Below are 16916 nucleotides of genomic sequence, written 5' to 3' on the forward strand. Positions count from 1 at the left end.
GCCCCAAGGCAGAATCCCTTTCTCTCAGCACAGCTGGTCTTTGACAGTGGTGGCCGGCTGTCTCATGAGCCCTGTATTGAAAACATCATCCAGATTCTAAATGGGGGCCTACGTTTTGTCAAGGCCTCTGTTCTGAAGGTATTCTGGATTTGGTGGGGGGCTGGCTGTAGGAATTCCCAAATTTTATCTTCTGCAATCAGAAGCTCTCAGCCTGGTCTGATCACACATTGTTTTCCATTTCTGCCCTTCCTCCATACACTGGCACAAAGGTAATGCAGTCTGCAGACCTGAAGAGCCGCATGGAGTCCCTGTACTCTGAAGGTATTTAAGGACACCCAGGCATAGGGTAGAAAGAAAGGTGGAAGGAGGGGGGAACCCACATGCAGCCTGCTAATGGCATTGCCGTAGAGTCGGGTCCTAGGTGTGGATGGAACAGTTCTAACCTGAGTACTTCCTTCTCCATAAGAGTGGCCTGAACAATAAAAACAATTATCCCACATAACAAGAAGTCACAAGGTAGGTGCTTCCAGGGTTGGTTCAGAGGCTCAAAACTGTTCTCAAGTACCAGGCTCTTTATATCCTTCCCTCACTCCTCCCTGGGTTTTGCTATAGGTGCTATAGATAAGGGCTGATCCTCTTAGAAGGGTGTGTGTGATAGGGGAGGCTGCTATAAGAAGTGTTTTTTCATCCTTGAACTTACTGTCTCATAGTTGCAAGACCAGCTATAGTCTTAAGCATCCCATTCTCAAGCAAAATCAGGGAAAACGGGCAGGCAAGTTTGGAGAGAGGCAAGGGCTAAAGTAGGGAGGCAAGGTAGAAAAGTATTACAAGGCAGTGAGATTTGGTGGTGACTTGGGCTGGGGAGAGGGGGCAGACAGTTGTAGAGATAGTGAGAATGGGTTGGATTCTGGATATATTTTTCAAGTAGAGCCAATGGGACTTTGTGATAGCTGGGTGTGTTGTGTGTGAGAGAAGAGTCAAAGATGATTTAAAGTTTCTGACTGGAGCAACTGGAAGAATGGAGTTCCCACTTGCTGAAGTTGGAAGACTGCAGGAAGAGCAAATTTGGGAGAAATCAGAGCTCATTTTTGGCCCTATTCAGTTTGAAGGACCTATTAGACATCCAAATAGAGATGTGAAGTAGGCAGTTGTTTAAATGGGATTGGCATACAGGGATAAATCTGAGCTAAAGATAAATTTGGAAACAGGTAGATGGTATTTAAAACCATGAATCTGGATGAACTCATTTAGAAAGTAATTATAGGTAAGATATCTGAGGACTGAGCTTTGGGAGTTGGGGGGCACTCTAATGTTTAGGTGCCTGATACATTAGGTATCACATCTAATTTCTAAATATTTTGACACTTTTTCCCCTTTACGTACAGAATTTTAATGCAAATACAGACATTGTCAATTCACCAATTCCTAAGAAGTGTAAGGGGAGGTCAGGCTCAAGGATATATTCCTTGAGGCAGATACTGAGGACTGGCATCCAACTCCTCCTGTGTTCTCCAGGGGTTGGGGCACTACAGACTACACTTCCCAGACCTCCTTGCAGCTAGAGCGCTTTTGTTTTACAGCTCTTCCATGTAGTTGCAACCCACTTAATATTCTATATTTTCCTTCCTGCTCATAGTAGCTAAATGTTCTTCTCTCTACTTGAACCCTAACTACAAATAAATCCCCTCCATGGGTCTGGGATACTGTGTTTGTAATATAGATATACATGTAAACTCACTCATAACCAGGGAGTGTGTGTGTGTGTGTACATGTTTTAGAGAAGGAGGTTGTGTGTGGGTCCTGGAGGGCACTGATGGACAATTATGGCATGTATCCCACTAGAAGAAGATGAAGAGGACTTGAACATGAGATCCCTGATGCCCAAGTCCCAGGGCCAGCCCAGCGATGCTGTGAACATCTTCTGTGGCCCGAATATAGGATTGGTGTGGCCCTGGAGGTCCCACACAATTACTGAAGCTCTGGAGGTCCATGGACACCGGCTGCGGGGCCAGTACTTGCCCACCGATTACAAGCAACTGCAAGAGAACCTGGATAACAACCCTCGAATCCAGCAGGCACTGACTGTACAACAGGCCCTGCTGAAGGTGAAAACAGGGACTTAAGGAGTAGGATGATGCCTACCAGTTCCCACTGTAGTCACCTACCTCTTCCCTACTCACCTTGTCTGCCTCTAGGACATGCTGTGCGAGGTGCAGGACTTCTGCAGGGAATATCACTGGATGACAGACATTTATGAATTCCTGCAAGGCTGGGGTCCTCAGAAGGTGGAGCTGATGAGAGGTTGTCCTATCAAGAACTACGTGATGCTGGTGAGCCGCCTGAACATTTGGCAGGACCGTGTCTCCAATATACCTACCGAGTTGATCACAAAAGGCAAGCTGCTGCTGCTGAGCTGCCGTGATATAAAGGCAGACATGGGTGAGCGCTGTTTATCCTCCCTCCTTTCCTTCCACCTCCTTACCTCCTCCACACGGCCCCCCTTGGGCCTAGAATGTCCACCGGGGACCTAAGGTGCAGGCCCCTCACTGGACCTGTAGAGCTTCCCAAAGCCCCAGGTCCCAGGGCCCTTCCCTTTGAAACTGTAGACATGACCACTGAAGAAGACAGCATTTTCATCCATTTTGGCTCTGTTCATTCCCCATACTCCTTCAGAATCATGTTCCTGTCACCTGACGCTCTCTGTTCTTATGGTGCAGGGGTAGTTCAATCAAATATAACTGAGAAAAATTTTAATGTCCATTTCCTGCACATATGAGATATTATCAGACCTATGCTTTCTTTATGAAGGTGGGAGGCCTTGGACCTGGGACCCAAAAGAGTTTGCTTGAAAGTACTAGCCCTTCCTGCCTTTGTTCTTCAACAGATAAAACACATTCCTCATTAGGTATCTTATGGGTCATGAAACTCCTCCCCTCTCTCCCTACTCCTGTCCTAAATGTTTAGGGGGTTCAGACTGGCAAGGGAGGAACAGGGAGGACCTGTGATTCACTTGCTTTCATTCTGACCCTGTTTGGGGCAGTCTTTGCTCCACTGTTGCTTGGAAAACCTGTGTTCTTTCTAGTTTCTTGATTTCTTGATCCTTAGTCCAGGATCAACTGGTTTCTTCAAAAAGAGCAGACAAAGAGAGAAGCACCAGGTTCAGAACCTTGGCTCTGTTTTCCACTGGTTTGTGTGACCTCAGATCACTGAACTTCAGTGTTATTTGTAACATGGACAAAATAATGAAGTCACGCACAGGGTCATGACAATGAGGATTGAATGAGATATTATTTGCAATGCTCCCAGCATTGAGTATGGCGTGCAGTAGGCGCTTAATTTTTTCATGTCACCTTATCCCTTTCTGTCTGCTCTCGTCCTTCTTAATGACCTGATTTTACCTTTTTATTCTCTCTGTTCCTCTTCTAACTGGGCTCCTTTGTACAGTGAATGATATCATTACTCAGTCTGGTAGGCTGTCCTCACCGGAAACTTGACTTCATCCTTCACACTTTACTCTCCCTACTCTACCACATCCAACCTGTCGCCAAATCATTTCCATTTTTCTCTCTCCTAAATAGCTCTCAAATCTGTTTTCCCATCCATTTCCAACTCGAACTTTAAGAACCAAACTACTTTATCAATCCGTTGCTCCTTTATACCACATGGCGTCGCTGTTGAACTCCTTGCTGTCTTCACTGCCTGACGCTGCTGGTCCAAAACCAGCACCCTAGCTACTGTCATAGGCCAGAGGGATAGTTTGAAAAAGGGTAAGTTTGCATCATTGTGTTCTGTTCAGCCTTGAGTGCCCCTCGATAAGTTCCCTCTCTCTTGGCTTTCTCAGTCTCAGTTCTTGGTGCCCAGTCCTCTTAGTTACATCCTCCAAAACTCCCAAAGGGCCATAACCCAGTATGTCTCAATTATGTGCCCCTGAAACTTGCTGTCCCACTCTCCAGTGTAAGAGATACTCATAGGGGATAAGTCCATTTACTTTTCACCCCTCAAAATATAAAATATGACAGAGTGGAGCCAGGCTGCCTGAGTTTGAATCCTTACTCCATCACTGTGTGATGTTAATCAAGTTACTTAACTTCTCCAAGCCTCAGTTTGCTTATCTGTAAAATAGGGACAATAATAGTATCTACCTCAAAGGGTTTTTGTGAAGATTAGATGGGCTAATACAGGTAAAGCAGTCGACATTGTATCTGACATGAAGTGATTACTCTATACTCTCTTTCGTGGGACACATTATACCGTATTTCTGTATTGCATTTTGCTTTCTCTGTGCATTAACATCTCTGAAGTTCAGAGGTGTATTATGATTGATGGCATGTCAGAGTTTAGTTTCTTTTTTAATTGCATCTAAAATAATGGTGCCTCTTAATCAGCAGTATCGTAGATTTGATGAGGTCCCATGTTGGTGTTATTCCTGCCCTCAGAGACAATGGGGCTGATCGTATCACCAAAGGCATCTTCCATGATTATCTTTTAGCCCCACATCTCTCCTTTATCCCTCAAAAATAAAAGGCATATTACACACTCTTCTTGGTACCTCTTCTACTAGAGCAGAAGCAGTAAGATTTCCCAAACAGAAAACTTTCATTTCTAGTAGGGCATTCTGCTATTTATGAACATGTCACCCCCATGCCTTTGCACATGCTGTTTCACCTGTGTGCTGTGCCTTTGCCCTTTGGAGCATTAGCTACTCAACACATTCAGCTCCAGGGTCCCCCTCTCTGAGGAGGCTATTTCCAGCCTCCTCTCCTTTCACTATGCCTGGTTGAGGACTCCTGGGCACTTAACATACTGGTTTTGGATTATATGTTTATATACCTGTCTCTGCCACTATACTGTAAGCTTCTGAGGGTAGAAACCCTTTCTGTCTCACTCCCTCACTCACTCTTGTCTACCAGTGCCCAGCACAGGCCTCAGTATATAGCAGCTGATTGGACACTGGGCAGGGGTCTGGTTAGTGTCTAGTGAGTGTCCAGTAAGTGTTCAGTGAGTGAGGGAATGAGTCCAGGGTCTGGTGTCCCCTTCCTGCTCCTCCTCTGGACCCACAGCACTTTCCTAGCTTTGCTTATTTTTTGTGCACCCCTTAACACCTAGCCCTCTCCTGTCTTCAGAATCCAAGCTGGAGAGCATCAGGAAGGACATTCTTGCACAGGTACAGAGTGAGTGCTGGAGCCGCAGCCAGCAGCTAATGAAAGAGCTCACAGATTTCATCCAGGTCTTCCAAACCATCAACTCAGACATTCATGCCATTGCCCGGTGCTCCCAGAAGGTGGGCTCTCCCACTCCTTCCTTCTAGCCTACCCAGGGCCCATCCTGCTCAAATGCTTAGCACATCCTCTTCAAGTCTCCGCTGAGCTCCCAATGGGGCTTGATGCTCTTAGACTGTGCCCATATGAGTGACCTGCCCTTGCTAATGCTCACCTTGTTCACCTGGCTCAGTTTCCTCCGGGCAGTAGGAGGCCCTGGTGTGATGAGAGAGACACAGTCCTGCTTTCAGAGACAAAGTTCTTCTCTGTGTGACAGTCAGATAGGGATCTGTTGCCGTGTCACCAGAGTAATGATTTAGTGGGGGAGGAACTGTACTGTCTTCAGAGAGACCTGGGTCAGATGGGGATGTGGTCTCAGATGGCCCCTGTAGCCAGTGGGTTCTAAGGCCACTGCTGGAGTCTGGAGCCTCCAGAAGGTGGGAATGCCCCTCAGGGATGGGCCCAAAGCAGTGCACAGGGTTGCTGTGGGGGTGCTGGTCTCATACTATGGCCCCTGCAGCTGAACGAGGCCAATGAGCAGTACAGCAAGCTGGAGGAGCGAGTGGAATACATACGGTCACTCCATGAACTCATCCACAACCACTTCAACCTCTTTAGTGCTGAAAATGAGGCACTGGACATCTCGGTGAGAAGGCAGTTCAGGGAGTCCTCGATCCCTCTCTGTCCCCTTCCCCTACAGCCACACAGACTTGACTGCCCTCTGCTTGCCCCACAGCTTCTGGATATATGGGAGGCATTTCAGTTTGAGAGAAGCCAGGCCTCAGAGTTCCTGCTCAGCAAGCAACATACCATTGTGCCCAAGCTGCAGCAGCTGATGGCAGCAGCACTGGCGGAGCTAGAAGGCCTGATTGACAAGGTCTTGTCTGGCCCCTTCATGGACCCTGCACAAGAGCAGAAGAGAATTGAGAGCCAGCTCATCTCCCTGGAGCGTCAGTTCCAGGGCACAGCCAGCTACCTCACTGAACTGCACCATGCCTATGCCACCTTCACTGGTACTGAGGGTCCCAACCCCCTGCGCTCCCACCCTGTGACAGACCCTCCAACTGGGATGAGGGTTTGGACCCAGGGTCTTGTGTCCTGTGTGACCCTAAGCAAGTTTCAGGAATCTCATACCTTCATTAGTCTCTTTTATATCTGAAAATTGCAGGACAAAATCTTCATACATTGGTGATAGTGCTGTGTTCAGAGTAGGGAGACAGGGAACTCGCAGTCTGGGAGGCAAGACAAACAGGTGAATGTTCTATGAGAATGTGATGGCGTCAGGGGACTAAAAGCCTATGCAGGAGAATGTGAAGGCATCCTTACTGTAGTACTTAGTCTTTGTGTGGCTCTATTCAACCCAGCCCTGAAAGAGGAAGCATATCCCGGTAATCGTAGGTCTTCATGCTCCATAGCCACTGCTTCCAGCTAGTGTGGCATAGAGGCAGCTGCCCCGCACCTCGCTGGTCCTCAGGAGACCAGGACAGAACTATTGGTCTCAGCTGTCCTGTGCAGTGCGCAGCTTGTTCCCTTTTGCACATAAAGAACTTTGTGGGCCCAAGTTCTTTTTTCCCCCTCAGATACAGTCACTTCTATCCTTTTGAATTGCTTGTTGGCCAAGTATACCATTACCACCTCTGCCCGCCGGCATCCTCAGTCCCAGGGCTATTTGGCCAAATGTGAGGTGTTGCACCCTGGGACCATACTCCAGCAAGGACTTTTTCTCTGGCTAAGTATTGGGAGACCCCTCACCCCATACTCTGACATAGACCACAGATCTTTGACCTTTCCTGCTAGGTTTGGAGACATTTGTGGAAAAGCAGAGTAGGGGACTCAGACCCTATGGTACCAGGCCCAGAAACCCCACAGCATTGCTTTTACTTCCTTCCGCCACTCCTGTCTCCTCACCAAACTCCCAGGTTCTGTCAAAATAATCTAGGTTCTTAGGTCCAGATTATTAATACTACTCTTTATTTCTCATTGTGTATCTTTTGCTCATTACCTTTCACATTTGCTTTGCTTTATAACCATGCTAACAATTATTTTGATATCTAAGAATTCCTGGTTTTGTTTATGTATTACCATTTTTTGAAATACTACATCTCTCCATTTTTTAATTCTTAGCTTGTATAAATTTATTTATTCTTAGATGGAAACTAGAGTTGTTAAAATAGTTCTAAGTTCCTATGCTGAGTATGACTTTCTAATGTCCTTATATCACAGCTTGGCTAAATATTGTGTTCTGAAGTTTTCTTCAAACTCAGATGTCGCATCACTGTTTTCTGACCTGTAGCCCTACGGACAAATCTGGTATCAATCTGATAATCTGATTTTTCCTTTGTAGGTAATATGTTTATCGATTATTTAATAGTGGCTCTTATATTTGTTCTGGTCTCCTCCCAGAATTCGTATTTGTCGAGTGAATTTTCTGGAACTTTCCTCCATTTCTTTTATCTTTTTCATCATCATTCATTTCTTTATTCTTTGAGTTCTGGGGAAATATCGTGAACTTGTCTTATAAGCTTCCATTGCCTGTGGTTATCTACTCTACAATTTCCGTTGCATTTTAAAACACACATACACACATTGAATGTGTGTACATATTTACATGCACCTTTATAGGGCTATAAGTGGGTGTCCATACTAGCAAGGAGCCACATTGTACCCAGATCTGAGTTTCTAATATCGCTCACACTGAAAGAAACCAGAGCCCCTCAGAGGACAGATGACTCCAGGGCTATGGCAGGGCAGGTACAAGATGAGTCAGGAATGCCTCTTAAGCCATAAAGTAAGGAAATGTTAAGTTCTTTTAACAAGTGATGGGAACATGTTACAAAGACACAGAAGGGACACCAACTGGACAGACCCAGGACAATTTGGGCACCAAAGTAAACTATTGGAGAAACAGGAATTTATTTATTTATTTATTTTTTATTTTAATCATTGTTCAAGTACAGTTTTCTCCCCCCTACTCCCATTCCAGCCCACCCACCCAACCCTCCCCCCTTCGCCCCGTTACCCCCCACCCCTAGTTTTTGTCCATGTGTCCTCCAAATTTGTTCCTGTAATCCCTACCCATTCCCCCCTGAAATTCCCTCTTCTCTCCCCTCTGGCCACTGTCAGACTATCCCCTAGGAAAAACAGGAATTTATTATCTGCACTAATAATAAGAAAGGCTATGGGCAATGTTCTTAAAGGCGGGTGGGCTGCAGGGGGCTCATTGATGGTGAGGTTTGAGCAAGCACTTGAATTTATTGAGGGAGTTAGCCATTTGGTTCCCTGATGGAAGAGTGTGCCAGAATGAACTGCCAGTCGGAGACCCTCGGCACGGGGGAGCATGCCTGGTGTATCCGAGCACTAGTAAAGAGCCTGCCATGTCCTGAGTGGGATGAATGAAATGGAAACTAATGGAGGAGGAACCCTTCCCTTTTACTGCCATTGCATTTTCCCAGATAATCTATCCTTGGAATAACCATCCCTTGGATTGTCCCCACCTCTGCTATTCCACTGAACTTTTGGGCCCTCTGTCATTATGGGCTCTTCACTGACCACTCCCCCTCGTGCCCCTGCCCCACACATAGCCCAGGCCTCATCCAGCCCTGTCCCACAGGGGATGAGAGTCCTGTGCCCTTGCCAGTCTGTGGGACCCACCCTATTGTGCAGCAGCAGAGCATCTGGCACCTGTACCGAGTCATCTCTGAGACAATCAGTGAATGGAAGTGCATGGTTTTTGTCAAGGTGCTGACACCCTTCCTTGAAGCACTTGCCTGGGAATGGAGAGTCTGTAAGAGGGTGGTGGGGAAGAGTCTCCCGCTGACAATGAGCCCTTCTCCCTACAGTTCAGCCTGTCTATGGCCCAGGAGAAGACAGATGGCTGGCTGGCAGAGGCGGCCCGGTTGAGAGCCACTCTGGGGCTGCACAGCCCAGTTCTGCAGTGCTCCACATGCATCCTGGAGAACTTCTGCAGCTACCTGCCCTTGCTTACCAAGCTGAGTAGCCTCCCAACGCAGAGCCTCAACCTCCAAGCCCTCCTTCGAGGTATGTTTAAGTAGAGGTAGAGGGGAGTGGAAGGACATAGTGGTTAGAACAATGTAACAACTCAGTTCCCTGCCAGTCCTGTTGGAAACACCTTCCCTCCCTGGGCTGTTCCCTGCCTGCCCCAAAGTATCATAAACCCCACACTACCATGAGGGTCCTCCTTGCTAACCTGGGCTGGCTCAGGAGGGAGTCTGAGCTCTGGGCTGTACACTGTGCCCTGGACCTTAGGTTTGGGGTTCTTGGCTCTATATTGTACTCTGAGATCTGCCCTCTGGGAGCTGGGCTGGGTTGGGTTGGGTCCCAGATCTGCCATATACTGTTGTTGCTCTGACTTATTGTCCCTTCTACCTCCAGCCTTAGGGTTGGGCAATCTCAATGTAGAACTCCTGACACTGGGCCAGCTGCTCACTTGTCCACTGCTGGAGTTTGCAGATCGAATCAATCAGGTGGGGCCCACTGGAGGGTGGGAGGTGGTTCCAGGTCCTGTTTGCTAAGCTCTAACAGAGCCAGTTAAGGCTCACCAGCCTCTTGAGACAAGGGCATAGTAGACATTGGTTTGTGGTTGATGGAAGGTAGGGTTGAGATCACTGGTCTGCCTGGAGCATGTGGGGATCTGACAGATCATTTCTGATTCTCTGCGACTGAGAGTATGTACCCACCCCCAGCCAGGGGAAGAAAGTGGGTGGCAGCCCCAAAGTTGTGGGCATACAGGATAGCAGATGTCCCCCAATACTGACCCTGCCCCAAAAGAGCACAAGCTGACTGAGGTATTGTCTGCTCAGCTGGAGCCTTGCAAAATAGTGGGTTTCAGGGCAGCAGATCAAAGTATGCTGCTGATGGCCTATCTTTGAAACCTGATGGTCCCACTCTCTGTCTCTGAGGCCTCTACTCCCCTGAGCCCTGGTCCTCGAGTCCCAGCTCCAATGTTATCCCCTGAGCCATTGCCCAGTCCTGGTTCCCGAGACCCAACTGTTCCAGATCTGGCGGAATGAAAACGAACAAATGCATGCCCGAGAGACCTTGCAGCAGCTGGAGCGGGTCTGGGAAGTGCGCCAGGTGCGACTGCTCAACTTCATCTTGCATGTGCCCTACGAGCCACCAGCCTTGGAGCGCTCTAAGAGACAAATGCTCCGCAACCCTCACAGGGATATAGTGGCCAAGGATAGTGGCACCTTCATCCTTTCAGGTAAGACTAGCCCTTGTGGCCCTGTGACAGTCCCTTGCAGGGGGCCATGTTCATTTGCCACATCCACCAAGCCCTGCCAGATATGGCTTCTCTAGCCAGGTCCCCATCCTTGCTGGGCAGCCTGAGACATCGTTCTCTTCTGAGACAATGTCTTTCACATAGCTCCCATATAGTGCTAATCTTGAGAGTCCCCACCCCCTCACTCCCACACAATGCCTGGCTTCTTTACCAAAGGTCCTTCCCTTCTGGGTGTATTAAGAAATTCCTCACAGTCACGTCTCCCCACCTTTTAATGCTCTGTCCTCTAGACTGTACCCTGATGTCTGATCTTTTGACTCCCTCATTCATTCCTTTTTTGTTCCCTCATTAAACTTACCTTCCTCTGAGCCAAGCACAGGAGACTGAGATTTACAGGCAGAAATCCTGTTCTTTAGGAGCTCCCATTCCAGTGAGAGAGAAACAATAGACTAGAGATAAGTGCATGATAGAGCACCTAACTGAGGGCAGGAGCTTCTCAGAAAGGAGACAGCTTCAAAGGACCAGAGGGAGCCAGAGAAATCTTCCCTTCCCTTAGGGAGAGGCCTCTTTCTGACTTTTGAAGGGGGACTTTTCTAAACTTGCAAGGGGAGAAGGACATGCACTTAAGATAGTATAGTTTGGGAATTGCCAGTAAAGGAGAAATTCTCTTTCCAACACAATTGAAACCCAACTGGCAAATTTAAGAAATTGATTACATAGGGAATCATAAAATATGATGCATACATGGCTTAAGATTTTTTAAGCTTAAAACATATAAGTGTGCATTTATTTATAATCTTTTAACATAGGACAGAACTTCTCTTTGATTTGCCATCAACTGATAGAATTTCTTACATCCTTTCTTGCATTAGTGCATTGTCTACTATTTCCAATTTCAGTTTCTGTAAAGTTGAGTAGTGACATGAAGACATTTGTGAAATTACCTAAGTCCAGAACTTTTTAAGATTTTTATTATAATTTCCCAATTTAAAAATTTGGCTGGCCTATACCTAATTTAATATGTTTTTATCAACTCACCTTACTGAAACCTTTCATAATTTCCATAGAATCAATAACTCTTTTCCTACCCATATTTCAGTGGTTAACATAATATTAGATTAAATTCTGTAACTGAAATTATAACTCACATAAACAAGTTTTTTAACATACTCTGGCTCTTGGTGAACATACAGTTGAGTGAAAGAAAAAAATGCTTGGGTCTTCTAGAGAATAGCTTCAGATCTGTATCAGTGTATTTGGGGTATCAGGCACTCCTGCCTTTGTCTCCTCTGACTGCCAGCTCAGTTTAGCTCTTCCTTAGATTACAACAGCCTGCAGGATTCCATCCAGGAAAGTCTTCAGGTGTTGTTCAAAATTCTGGCTGTCCAAAAGTCAGGAGACTTATACAAAACAGCTTTGGAGTGGGTGACCATCTTGCATGGCCTGAGTGAGTACAGGCCTCCAGCTGGGCTCATGGGTGGGACCTGAAGTGGGATGGCCTGGAGAGATGGGGTAGGAGGTAGGGGTTGGGTGGGGAAGTTATGAAAGACAGAGTGAGGACCTCCTTCACTGCTATTTCTTGGGCTAAAGTGACTAGGTCTTTATTCACAGTGAAAGTTTTCTATCTCCAAGCAAGGTCCCTGTGTTCTGGGTCCTGCTGAGCAGAATATTTTGGGGTGGGGCAACCTGAAGGTCAGTTGCAGGCTGAACCCCCTTGCAGAAGTTAGAACCCTAGTATCTATCCCTCCAGTGTTCCTCTGGCTGCTCACACAGGTGGTGTGTTGGAGGCGTGGATGACTTTCCAGCAAAAGTGGATTTTTCTGAATAAAGTTCTGCATGAGATGAAGATCCAGTTCCCCAGTTCTGACCTGGTAGGAAAGGGGGTGAGGCAGCATGGACAAAGTCTACTGAGTAGTGGGGCACAGTTGGAGGGGAGCTGCTCCTTCACATCTACCTTGCTTTCACCCTCTCCCTTACCATAGAACTCCCGCTTCAAGGCCATGGATGATCAGTATCGGACCCTGATGAAGATCTCTGTAGCTGACCCCTTGGTTCTGTCACTTGTAGTGCCCAGTGCCAAGCGGAGCCCTGACTTCCAAGGCCAGCGGCTGCAACAACTGCTTCAAGCTGGCTCAGTGGAGCTGGAGAGCATCATTATGGCTCTGAAAAGCGTGCTCTATGGGCTCTCTGCTCACTTCCCCCGCCTCTTCTTCCTCAGTGACAGTGAGCTGGTGGCCCTACTGGTTGCCCCACTGGAGCCATGTGAGGCCCAGATATGGGTGCGACGCTGTTTTCCTCATGTGCTTGCTGTGAGCTTCACTGTGAGCTTCAAGTACAGCCCAACTGAAGATAACATGGATGCCCCGGAGTCAAGGCCAGGCATACAGACTCAAGTAAAGGCACTTGCAGTGCTAGGGACAGGTGGGGAGGAGGTAAAACTGCAGCAGCCCCTTCCTCTGCATCCTGATCTCCCCAAGTGGCTGGCCTCTCTGGAGAATGGTCTGCGTTTGGCACTGGTACACATGCTGCAAGGCTGTGTGGCTGCCCATCTGGCTTTGGCCCCATCCCTAGACAAGGCCTTCAAGGAGTTGCCCCAGCAAAACCAGTTGCCTCTGGAACAGTATGTCCACCACTGGCTAGATTTAGTCGAGGCCTTCCCATGGCAGTGTGTGCTGGTGGCAGAGGAGGTAGTATGGTGGGCTGAGATGGAAGAGGCTCTGCTTGAGGGGAGGACCCTGGCCATGGTTCCCACACATGTGTGCAAGCTGGAGGTACTGGTGCAGGCCCAGAGGGCCCTCCGTGATGGGAAGCCCCTGCCCTCTGTCCGCCAGACCAGCCTGCTTCGTGCCCTACTGGTCATGGCAGTGATGCACAGGGATATTGCACAGGTGCTGAAGGAGCAGAAGGTCAGTGATCTGACAGACTTCCACTGGGCCCGCCAACTCAAGTACCGCCTGGGTTCACCACACATCATCCCTCAAAGCCCTCTGCAGAGTCTCAAGACTATTGCATCTACTAAGACTTCTCTGTCACCACCTGCATGCTGGATAGATGTGCTGGGCCGGTCCTTCCTATACAATTATGAGTACCTGGGTCCCAGACTGGGACCTCTACCCAGCATGCTGCCTGAGCGGCCAGCCCTGGTGCTATTACTGGCCCTGGATGAAGTGGCCTGTGGGACCCTACTGGGCCCTGATGGTATGGGAAAGACAGCCATGGTGGAGAGCCTAGCACAGGCCCTGGGGCGCCAGCTGGTGATGATGCCCTGCTTGCCTCAGATAGAGGCCCAAAGTTTGAGCAACTACCTGAACGGTGCCCTGCAGGCTGGTGCCTGGCTGCTGTTGGAGGCAGCTCAGCACCTGCCCCATGGCTTGCTGTCTGCCCTGGGCCAGCGCCTGGCTGAACTGCACAACCTCTATGCTCCTCTGTATCAGCAGGCTTCCCAGAGCACCAGCACCATTGACCCAACACAGCCCCAGCTCCTTGGCAGTGGATTCTTTGAGAAACAACACGTATGCATGCGGCTTGGCTATGGCTGCCTCCTGACGCTGCCTGCCCTAAGCACTGCTACACCTGCCAACCTGCACCTGCTCCTGCGGCCTGTGGCCCTGACACTGCCTAACCTGCAGCAAGTGGCAGAGCTGACTCTGCTGGGTGCAGGGATGCGGGATGCCTCCCGCATTGCTACCCGCCTATCCAAATTCTTCTCCCTAGAGTGTGAGCTGGCATCTGGGCCCCGGCCCTGCCGCTTGCCACTGCTCAAGCAGGTTCTCAGAGACATGATACAGGCTCTAAATTTGACCAAAGAGGAACCCAGCTCCCAGCAGCGAGACAGCCTGGCTGCCATCGAGGAGACCGCCCTACTGCATTCCCTGCTACGCTCACCACTGTTCAACACCTTTGATGGGGTCCGCCTTCACCACCTCCGAGAGCTGCTCTGTGGGATCTTCCCTAGTGCTAGACAAGTGCTGGCAGAGCCTGTGACCCACTGGCTGAGGACACCAATGCTGATGGAGGAATTGCAGCAGGCAGGCCTGCATCCCAGCCCTAATATTTTGGGGTCTGTGGAGCAACTGAGCCAGGCCCTGGATCGGGCCTCTGGCATTTTGCTCCTGGGCCCTGCAGGCAGTGGCAAGACCACTTGTTGGCGCAGCTTATTTAAGATCCAGAATCGGCTGGCAGCCATGGAAGACACCTCAACAGACAACTGTCTGCCAGTGGAAATTACACACCTGTATCCCAGTGTCCTCAGCCCCCAGGAGTTCCTGGGATGGCTAGAGGGCCCCTGCTGGCACCAAGGCATCTTCCCTATGCTGCTTCATGCAGCCAGTCAGTATAAGACTATGGACCCAGAGAGCAGGGCACAAGGATCACTGGGGATCCAGCACTGGATAATATGTGATGGAGCCTCCTCCAGTGCTGCTTGGCTGGACCCCATCACTTGTCTCTTGAGTGACCCCCCCCAGCTCATCCTCCCCAATGGTCAGAAGATAGAACGACCCCCAGGTACTTTTCTTTTGATGGAGGTGGGAGATGCAACTGGAATGTCCCCCACAGTGGTGGGCCATTGTGCCCTAGTCTGGTGTGATGGGGAGCAGACTTGGCAGGGGATGCTTAGCGTCCTGATGGCAGCCCTGCCCCATGAGTACTGCCTGCAACCCCAGACGGTCACCGAGCTCAACCACCTGGCTGAAGTGCTGGTGCCTGCAACATTCCAATTCCTCACCCACCTGGGTGCCAGCTCCCTGCTGCAGACACATGGGCAGAAGGCAGTTTGCCCGGGCGTGGCTGAAATCACCAGCCTGGCTCGCCTCCTGCGTTGCCTTCTCGATCCCCACCTACGCATAGATAAGAAGGAGACACATAAACCAGGTGAAGGGAAGGGAAAGAGAGGGCTGGTTTGAGATCTATGGGGCTTTGGGGATAGATGGCATATGACTGGAGTCTGGGGCATTGGTTCCTTGGTGGACTTGGGCTTGAGGACTAACAGTGAGAAGAAAGCCAAGTCTCCTTCCCAGTCCCCACTGCTTACTGGGGCTCCTATTCTGGCATGGTAACCTTTGCAGAAGACCTCAGCTATAGTGATCCTGTAGCTCAAAGCTTCAAGTCCTCAAAAAGCAGCTCTCTGAACCAGTCCCAGGGTGACAGCGATGACGTGCCTAATAAGTGCAGGGAGCACTTGCTGGTTGTCAGCAGCTTTCTTTTTGCCTTGATCTGGGGTTTTGGAGCCCACCTTCCTTCCAGGTATCTACAGAGGTGGGGGATGGGGAATGCAGAGGGCTGAGATGGACTGGCCTATGGGAGTCAAACCCAGGTGATGTAACTGTCAGGGGTGGGTGGAGTATTCACAAATGGAAATGTTGTAACTGTTTGACATGTTTGCCTGTATGTCCACTCGAGCAGGTTTTGGCCACTCTTTGATACCTTCCTGAGGGATTCTATTAGTTGCCTTCCCAACTATCCTGAACCACCACCCTCTGCCTCGGTATTTGACCTACACGTATGCCCAGAAGATGGGACACTGGTCCCCTTCACTGGCCAATACCTGAGCAGCCACATCAAGGGACCTCTGGGCACCTTCAGTCCTTCTCCCCAGGTGTGAGGACAGTATGAGTAGCTGGGGTTGGGACTCAAGGGGATATCCTAGGATGGTCCGTGTTCTAGGCCCAGCTGAGACACACCTGCTCTTGTTTTTTGATATGTTTTCATGCTCACAAAAATCCATAAAGTGTTCTGAAAGTACAGCTTTAATACAAGATCCCTGGGCCTTGATTGTCAGTTAGATTACTGTCCTAACCTAGAGCCGCCACAGTAAGCCCTGCTTCTGTCCTGCAGACTGAACGACTCTTGTATGTGGTGGACCTACTTCTGTCGAAGGGACACCCAGTACTGCTGGCTGGAGAGGCAGCAACAGGGAAGTCAGCCTTTGTGGAGATGCTAGTGGAACCACATCACCCTTACACGTACACCCCCATCCACCCGGCCTTCAGTACCACCCATCTTCGCCTTCTGCTGAGCCAAAGGGTCCAGAACCAAGCACAAGAGAACCTGTGGCAGCACCTGAATTCTAAAGGCTTCCTCCTCTTTCTGCTGGAGGATTTGCATCTGGCTGCTTCTGGTGAGGAGCTGGGAGGAGGGAAAGAAGGAGTCATTGTCGTCTTTTGAGACTATAAAATTCCTAGCAATATTCATTGACTCTCAGATATACACCTATAGACCAAACCTGTGTTTTTTAATACCCTCTCATTCTGCATGTGTTCCCTGAACAACTTTACTCTTCTCGTGGCCTCTTCTACCATCTCTATGCTTCTACTGCTAAATCTTTATCTCCAGCCCAGGCTTCTCTTCTAAGCAACAGACCTGTTTATCCAACTACCTACTGCACATCATTAACTTGTTGTCTCATTGCACCTTAG

At 49.1% G+C, this 16916-nt stretch overlaps 1 protein-coding gene across 1 annotated transcript in view; it reads left to right on the plus strand.

Moving 5' to 3' along the window:
- The window catches only part of DNHD1 (dynein heavy chain domain 1), a gene marked incomplete at its 5' end in the record, with an annotated part of 70781 nt that overhangs the window by 20454 nt on the left and 33411 nt on the right, over nucleotides 1–16916 (plus strand). The window contains 16 exons of the mRNA XM_036029992.1: nucleotides 1–138; nucleotides 270–321; nucleotides 1843–2105; nucleotides 2196–2439; nucleotides 5124–5281; nucleotides 5779–6271; nucleotides 8869–8996; nucleotides 9098–9296; nucleotides 9651–9742; nucleotides 10275–10482; nucleotides 11822–11947; nucleotides 12274–12371; nucleotides 12483–15372; nucleotides 15567–15744; nucleotides 15904–16096; nucleotides 16336–16618. Coding sequence (XP_035885885.1) covers nucleotides 1–138; nucleotides 270–321; nucleotides 1843–2105; nucleotides 2196–2439; nucleotides 5124–5281; nucleotides 5779–6271; nucleotides 8869–8996; nucleotides 9098–9296; nucleotides 9651–9742; nucleotides 10275–10482; nucleotides 11822–11947; nucleotides 12274–12371; nucleotides 12483–15372; nucleotides 15567–15744; nucleotides 15904–16096; nucleotides 16336–16618 — 5743 coding nt within the window. The remainder of the gene's footprint in view (nucleotides 139–269; nucleotides 322–1842; nucleotides 2106–2195; nucleotides 2440–5123; nucleotides 5282–5778; nucleotides 6272–8868; nucleotides 8997–9097; nucleotides 9297–9650; nucleotides 9743–10274; nucleotides 10483–11821; nucleotides 11948–12273; nucleotides 12372–12482; nucleotides 15373–15566; nucleotides 15745–15903; nucleotides 16097–16335; nucleotides 16619–16916) is intronic.

This window comes from Phyllostomus discolor, chromosome 6 (genome assembly GCF_004126475.2).
Source record: "Phyllostomus discolor isolate MPI-MPIP mPhyDis1 chromosome 6, mPhyDis1.pri.v3, whole genome shotgun sequence".
Classification (NCBI taxonomy): domain Eukaryota; kingdom Metazoa; phylum Chordata; class Mammalia; order Chiroptera; family Phyllostomidae; genus Phyllostomus; species Phyllostomus discolor.